Here is an 8,581-nt window from a genome sequence, read left to right as displayed (position 1 = left end):
TTGACTTATTAATTTTTAATGAAAATGGCTGCCTTTCTCATCTAAACCCACACGGGTTGGACAGAAATAATTTCGAAACAAAACAGACCGGTATTGGGCTTCATGCAACACCCCATAGGTCGCAAGTGCATTCAGGAGAGCGGTTCGTCTGTGTATAAACTGTATAATAAACTGTAGTTTGGAGGATGGGACGTGTTTCTGGCGTTTAACCCTTTGCGTTCCGTTAACAGCTATCAAGGTACGGTGATATGTTGCTTTGTCTTCAGTTTCATGCGCCGAAATGTTAGTTGCATCTTTACAAATGCACTTCTGCGAGTTGACAGTCGGATGGGTGATTGTATCAGCGGTTTTATAACGGTAACAAAGAAACTCTTTGTTTTGTGATCAACGGTGACATTCCGGTACGAGCCAGGCTGGAGTTGTACAGGGCTGCGATCTTAAACATGTTACACATAAACATATCTTAGGGATTTATAGCAGACCTTACAGCGCTGTTTTAATGGACACGACCTATGCTTACATGTTTAGAGTCCATGGATATATTGCTGTAGCTCGTATCATTATGGACAGTCCACACATTTTCTGTTTTCCGTTCCTCACTCTTTGCAAACGATCGGTTTGTTTTACGGAATACACCTTATATTATACAATATTAAGAGGCACAAAGGCTTGGGAAAAGCACGTGCTTTAGTGAAGACATTAACAAATAGTAGTAGTGCCTCGTAGCTAGGTACTATACAAAATAGAGAGTAAAGTGAAAAGATGAGCTGTTCTGAAATACAAATTCCTCTAACATATGGAACTGTGCACTGTGTGTGTGTGTGTGTGTGTGTGTGAATTTCACAGATGCTGCGGCAGGTTGGTAGCAGTAGTAATGATTACTGTATGAGTGGAAAGCCCCTGTGTTTAGCTGAGGATGGCCGGCGTCCGGTTGCACACTTCGATCTATGTTCCACGCCCGCAAACAAGTTCTACCCCCCCTCGCCCCCACCAGCCTCCCTACAGATGTCTCTTAGCCACCTCTCGGCTCCCTCCCAGGGCCCCAAACCTGCCCCGTGCCAGAGGCAGATGGCCCCTGTCCTGCCCCGGGCTTCAGGCAGAGCCCCCACACGACAGAACCTCAAAGCAAGCGACAAACCCGAGGACTCCAAGAAGAAGAAAGCGACGGGCAGGTCGGGCAAGCGTGGCCGTCCGGCGGGGACCACCAAGTCCGCCGGGTACCGGACGAGCAGCGGCAGGCCGCTGGGCACCACCAGGGCGGCGGGGTTCAAAACCAGCCCCGGGCGACCCCTGGGCACCACCAAGGCGGCGGGGTACAAGGTGAGCCCGGGCCGCCCCCCGGGCAGCATCAAGGCTCTGTCTCGCCTCAACAAGCTCGCTTATGGAACATGCACAGGGGCAGCGTTTCCGTACAGCGCCATGCACAAAGCAGGAGACGCCAACGCCAAGGAGCAGCAGGCCAATGAGTAAATCTCTCCTCCTCTCCTCTCCTCTCCTCTCATCTCCTCCTCTCTTCTCCTCTCCTCCTCTCATCTCCTCCTCTCTTCTCCTCTCCTCCTCTCATCTCCTCCTCTCCTCTCCTCTCCTCTCATCTCCTCCTCTCTTCTCCTCTCCTCCTCTCATCTCCTCCTCTCTTCTCCTCTCCTCCTCTCATCTCATGTCCTCTCCTCCTCTCCTCTCCTCTCATGTCCTCTCATCTTGTATCCTCTCCTTTACTTGGTGTACAATGTTTCCAGTTTAACAGCTAGAATCCCAGAATCCCAAACCCAGATTAAGTGTAAACCCAGGCTAAGCTAAATTTGCGGTTTAGGGCTGGTTTGCAGGACACATATTAAGTTTAGACTAGCACTGGATTTCAGGACATGGGTTTTGTCTTTTTTTTTGTCTAAAATAGGCATAGATTTTGGTGTAGGTTTAGACATAATCTGGGTCTGGGAAATTGGCCTTAATCTCTATTTTGCCTTAATAATATATTTATGCTCAGTGCTGTTAATGTTTCAGGCGGTTTTCTTAAAATTTTAATTATATTTTGTCCCCCAATAGACATAGTTAAATGTGTGGAATTTCCCAGTGTAGATCTGACTAATCCACACCCCATCTATTACCCCACTGTATACATGACTAACCCCCACTTCTGTCTATTACCCCACTGTATACATGACTAACCCCCACTTCTGTCTATTTCCCTACTGTAGACATGACCTATAGACCTATTCCCTACCTATAGACAGAAGTGGGGGTTAGTCATGTATACAGTGGGGAAATAGACAGAAGTGGGGGTTAGTCATGTATACAGTAGGGAAATAGACAGAAGTGGGGGTTAGTCATGTATACTATACATGACTAACCCCCACTTATGCCTGTTTACCCACTGTATACATGACTAACCCCCACTTCTGTCTATTTCCCCACTGTATACATGACTAACCCCCACTTCTGTCTATTTCCCCACAATAGACATAACTAACCCCCACTTCTGTCTATTTTCCCACTGTATACATGACTAGCCCCCACTTCTGTCTATTTCCCCACAATAGACATAACTAACCCCCACTTCTGTCTATTTCCCCACTGTATACATGACTAACCCCCACTTCTGCCTATTTACCCACAATAGACATGACTAACCCCCACTTCTGTCTATTTCCCCACTGTATACATGACTAACCCCCACTTCTGTCTATTTCCCCACTGTATACATGACTAACCCCCACTTCTGTCTATTTCCCCACTGTATACATGACTAACCCCCACTTCTGCCTATTTACCCACAATAGACATGACTAACCCCCACTTCTGTCTATTTCCCCACTGTATACATGACTAACCCCCACTTCTGTCTATTTCCCCACTGTATACATGACTAACCCCCACTTCTGTCTATTTCCCCACAATAGACATAACTAACCCCCACTTCTGTCTATTTCCCCACTGTATACATGACTAACCCCCACTTCTGTCTATTTCCCCACAATAGACATAACTAACCCCCACTTCTGTCTATTTCCCCACTGTATACATGACTAACCCCCACTTCTGCCTATTTACCCACAATAGACATGACTAACCCCCACTTCTGCCTATTTACCCACAATAGACATGACTAACCCCCACTTCTGCCTATTTACCCACAATAGACATGACTAACCCCCACTTCTGCCTATTTACCCACAATAGACATGACTAACCCCCACTTCTGCCTATTTACCCACAATAGACATGACTAACCCCCACTTCTGTCTATTTCCCCACTGTATACATGACTAACCCCCACTTTTGCCTGTTTACTCACTGTAGAAATGCCTGCCCTCCCCCCTTCAAAATTACAGTAATTGTAGACATGACTAACCCCCACCCTGTCTATTTACCTGAACAGAAATAGGCATTCAAAGATTCTCTTTTAATAAATGTCGTTTATACTGTAAATGACAGTTGCAGTGTTTGGCAGTAAAACCCATTTTAGTCATTTCATTCTAAGTCTTATCAAAGTATAGAATTTTAAATCCCTGTAACACAGCTGTATATGATCTCCAAGACTGCACACCATATACACATAATGTAGGTTTTTTTTCTGAACAGTAATAGTAGAAATAACAATAACAATATTAATAATAAAAAATAAGCTATACTAATGATAAATGTTATGTATTAGATTAGTGTTCACTATTTAAATTTAAATTAATAATAATAAAAAATTATCAATATGTAATTTATGACTGTTATTAGAAAACATTGAAAGTCACAATATGAAAATCAGTCTCATTTCATCTGCTTGTACTTTATATATTCAGTGGTTTTATATATGCAGTAGTTTTATATGCAGTAGTGAGTCCCATTTTCACATATGTGGCTCATATCCTCAAGCTATGCAGATTTATGCACACTGCTGTTGCCATGTACGTCAGCATGTTTGAAAAAGGTCTTGCACACCAGAAATAGAAGCATCAGCTGTCAAACGCTGCATTTTTAACACGCCACTTTGTTGCATACGTTATCAAGTGTTAGTACTACATCCTGAAGTTGCATGTATTGTTTAAGGCCTGCGGACCATGTGACCTCTGCTGATGATTTGATTGGCCAGGCATATCATATTTGCACACGTGAAACATTTAGCAGGTGCTTTCGTCCAGAGTGACGGTGACAGTAAAGACTGTAGTTTTCTGCATGGCAACGGTAGCTATGAGCTGTTGCTAAGAAAAGCAGATGGGTTGTATTTACATTGTACATATTAGCTATTATGCGCTTGTATTCGAATGAGTTTTCTCCGCAGGGTGTCCGGGCTCTCTCTTGGAGATAAGGTACGGAGCACGGTCATCTGGGAGACACTCGGAGTAGAGTCGCTGCTCCTCTAAGTAGAGAGGAGCCAGTTGAGATGATTCGGGCATCTGGTCTGGATGCCACCTGTGTCTCTCCCTGGTGAGATGCTCCAGACATGTCCAACTGGGAGGAGACCCCGGGGAAAACCCAGGACACGCTGGAGAGATTATACCTCTCGGCTGTCCTGGGAACGCCTCGGTATCCCCCCAGAAGAGCTAGAAAAGCTGACTGGGGAGAGGGAAACCTGGACCTCGTTGCTTAGGCTACTGCCCACGAACCTGGACCCATCCCAAAAATGGATGGATGGATGAATATTAGCTATTAGAAAATTCACTGGGCAACAGAAATGTGATATTTTTTTGCACCCCAAACTATCCTTATGGTACATTCTGCACTGAATTCAAATTTGTTTTTAGACTTTTTCTATCACATATGGTTTAGCAGTGATTTGGGCAATTAAATTCCACATTAATTATAAATTACATATTCATAAATTTAAATAATTTAAGTTATTACATTTAAATTATGAACCAACTTCTAAAATGTAGAATGTATGATTTATGCCTATAAATGGTCTCTACAGAGACCAACAGTAGTCCCAGTGTCCGACAGTAGTTCACAGGTGATCTACTTCCTTAGGTACCATATTTCTATACTATACATAAAGACATATAAGCATACATACCAGAACAGAAAAGAAAGAACTATGGGTGATGTAGACATTCTGAAAACCATTGGACTTAATGTGCAACAAAACATTAAGTGAAGGGTTTTTTTTGTTGTTGTTATTTTTTTGTAGGAATCAAAATGGTTGTTGGCCTGTGTAAATGGTCATTTTTAATGTCTTGCTTTTTAAATAGGCCCACACAAGCATAGTTATCCAAGCTGTCACTGTGAGAAACATGTTCCCACCCCCTATTTAAGAGCCTTAAAGGTAGACGCTGTATTATCAGATGACTGCAGTCCTGAAGTCGTGTGAAGGAAGGATTGTTTTTACAACTCAGCTATACAGCTAGTAGCCTACAGATTCAGTTAGACTGCTCGTAGCCTATAGATTCAGTTAGACAGTATGTTACCTATAGATTCAGTTACACAGCTAGTAGCGTATAGATTCAGTTAGACAGCTAGTAACCTATAAATTCACTTAGACAGCTAGAACCCTATAGATTGATTTATAGTGAATGTTTCATTAATGTTTAATATAATTAGTCAGAAGACATGACTCATTTATTTTGTGTGTTCTTTTGTGTTTATGTGTAGGACACCAAAACTGGCATTAGCTTCCTCAGTTCCTCAGTTCCTGGTCGGTGGGTTTCCCTCTGCACGAAGTCAAAAAACGTCGCCCCCGAGCTCCATAGCAACGGCAGCGCCGAGCAACATGGTGTCGTCCGGAGCGTGCGCTCAGCCAGACCTCTGCCGGGCCGACAGACAATCGGACAGCGTTGGGGCTTTGCCCTTACACGCTTCAGTACCACCGTATTCATAAACCTGGGATTTCAGACAGGAACTTTTTCAACGTAGAAGCAGACGGGACAGAGAAATGTGACGCACCAGTGTTTTAATACTGCGTCCTGGTCTTTTTTGTTGGTTTGTTTTTTATTACCTTATTTGGAAAATATTGTTGGGCTCCCAGATAATGTCATCCCTAATGCATAAGACCTTTCTAGACGGTTAGATGATGATAACCAGCACCAACGGTTGTAGGTTCACTTCTGAGGGGGTAATAACGTATTTCAACAATTTCCCCTTCATTCTTACCTATATTTTTATCGCATACCCTTAACATTTGACATTGGAACATGAAAGCTTTATTTTATATTGGAGTCACAGTGGTGTTTGTTGCAGACTTTCTCTGTGGTAAGCAGTTATTGTTAATGTTTGTGACTACTGCATGACAATGACATGGTAGTTATACTGATGCAGTTTATTCTCAGCAGTTTACTATTCGGTAATGTGCCATCACCCCACCAAAGAATTTTATAAAATCTGCCCGGTTCACAGATGATATAAGTGACTCCATAACTTTTAGTACACACTGCTCTGTGCTCAGAGTTACATTCTCCAAGACTGGAAACACAGTACAGTAACTAAGGCACATACTACCAAAGCCTTGTTTATTTTCATATCTTTTTCAGTGGTCACCCAAGGTATATAGTCTTGTGTTGTGATTGGTATGTAGTTATACTAGAAAGGTAGCAGACATTACAATAATCTTTTTTTAATTATTATTATTTCAGAATGTAATGTGATTGAATGAAGTAATATCCACAGTTTTTTCTTTGTTTTAGAGGACTGGTCCCATCCTCAGATGAGATTTGGGCTCCGGTCTGATGTGAATGTGTTGTTTTGAGAGTCTGGTCAATTCACATTTGACTTCTGCCCATAGGTTTCATCTTTGGGCGTACAGATATATAAATATATGAATATATGAATAAATTAATTAATGTTTGCTTTGATATAATGCTGTGCAGGATGTATCAATGTTGCATTATAACAAAATAAGCATCACCTCTGAAAGCATCTTCATGAGCCATTCAGAATTGTTTATTTGATGATTTCACCATTTTGTATGTTAATTACGGGACATTTAACCCAGAAAATGAAGAGTCATTGAACGAAATTTTGGACAATTACTTATTGTTTTTACGATGAGTTTTACAGTGTTGTAAATTGTTTTGGTTGTTTTATTACTTAAATTAAACAAGAACATTTTACAGACTGCAGCTTTAAGACTGTACCATATCAGTTTAACTACAGGTCCCATTGTCCATACCAACCAGCATGCTGTCTGTTTGAACAAATGAATCACTACACACACATTAGGACCTAGTTATTCAAATAAAATGCTAAACCCCATTTAGTCCTGGATGTTTGAATCACTACACACACTAGGGCCTAATTGATATTTTTAAGCTTGACTTCTTTACAGACTTCTGAATCAGAACTGCCAACCATGGTATGAACCATACTGCTCATTATTCCTACGTAAGACTGGATTGTGTTAGGTTTCCTCTCCGGTCTCCATGTCACATAGGTATACATTCATATCACATATTCATTCCTTTCATTTAAATATCCATTTGTTGTTCATTAATTAGGTCCCAAAACATTGTGTATGTAGGTTTAATTTACAGTTATTAGGCCTATTCATTTCTAACATGAAACCTAACTATAAGATGCTAAAGAAATAATACCTCAACAGAGGGGAAATACTATTTACCTCAGATGCACAGTGCACATAATTTTCACAGAAAAACCTATTTACCTCAGATATGTGTGTACCGAACTGGTTAATAGAAAAATACATTTACCTCAGATTTGTGTGTACCCCCCCCCCCCCCCCCCCCCCCCAAGGACTGTGATGCTTCTAATCTGTAATAAAGAGTCAAAATACTGTGTAGGTTTTTAATACACCCTACTGTGCCAGCTATACAGAAAGCTTATTTTTTGTCATTTATAATTGGAAAGTTTGTCCAGGTTTCTCAACAATGTGCATGTACATTGTACTTTTGCAGTGTATCGTCCCTGAGCTAACACATTAATGATGTCCTTTGCTTTTTTCAGTAAGTAAAACAGTCTATATGCTAACACTTCACATTTTATGATCAGCTTTAATCTAAACATAGGTACTTTGGCTGTGAGCAATGCAGCTTGCCAACTGCCCAGGTCCTGGTATGATTTATGATGTCAATATCTCTTCAATATTCTGCAATTGACATTTATGTAAATGTGTTTGTGTTTATGTAAATAACAGTAGTGGTCACAGAGCCCCACTACTGAAGTTATTGCTTCAAAGTCCAGAGCTGGACTGTGTTGCTAGGACCAGGGTCCAGTTTCGAGGCAGGTGCCTGTAGTCTGTGGCTAGGGCATCAACAAGACAAGCCGTATTGTGTGATAGGGCAGTTCACGTCCTCTCTCCCTGCTGACACAGAGACACGGGCTAACCAGTAACTCTACAGGCCACATCATATGATGAGACGCTTCGGGTCATCTGCATGGACCAGCTAATAAAGTGACAGGATTAATACAACTGACCAGGTACTGCATCACATTTCATAGGTTACACATGATGAATGTCAGAAAGCACTGAAGATTCTGTAAATGTACTTTAGAAACAACACTACTATTCATTTGTGTAAATGATTTTCAGTGTCTTTGATTTTTACATCAACATGTTTTTTACGTTTAGTTTTTTACATGTTTAATTTTTAAGTGAAGCATTCTCTTGGTCTAATGTTTATCACCAAGCAGCTACAAGAAGCCA

General features: G+C 41.4%; 1 protein-coding gene across 1 annotated transcript; it reads left to right on the top strand.

The window, feature by feature from the left end:
• Window positions 1-19: 19 nt before the first annotated feature.
• LOC143482109 (UPF0461 protein C5orf24 homolog) lies at window positions 20-7,643 on the top strand. Its single transcript, XM_076980372.1, has 3 exons — window positions 20-238; window positions 847-1,466; window positions 5,578-7,643. Exons 2-3 carry the CDS (start codon window positions 847-849, stop codon window positions 5,801-5,803), a joined length of 846 nt encoding a protein of 281 aa, XP_076836487.1. The 5' UTR covers window positions 20-238; the 3' UTR covers window positions 5,804-7,643.
• The last annotated feature ends 938 nt before the right edge of the window (window positions 7,644-8,581 follow it).

This window comes from Brachyhypopomus gauderio, chromosome 18 (genome assembly GCF_052324685.1).
Source record: "Brachyhypopomus gauderio isolate BG-103 chromosome 18, BGAUD_0.2, whole genome shotgun sequence".
Classification (NCBI taxonomy): domain Eukaryota; kingdom Metazoa; phylum Chordata; class Actinopteri; order Gymnotiformes; family Hypopomidae; genus Brachyhypopomus; species Brachyhypopomus gauderio.
The sequence above is the reverse complement of the archived record's forward strand: the minus strand, read 5'-3'. Positions and strand labels throughout refer to the sequence as shown.

Excerpts from the sequence above, each read along its gene's own strand:
- LOC143482109 (XM_076980372.1), top strand. The coding sequence starts at position 847 with ATGCTGCGGCAGGTTGGTAGCAGTAGTAATGATTACTGTATGAGTGGA. Across the intron at positions 1,467-5,577 it reads AAGGAGCAGCAGGCCAATGA|GACACCAAAACTGGCATTAG; the intron begins GTAAATCTCTCC and ends GTTTATGTGTAG.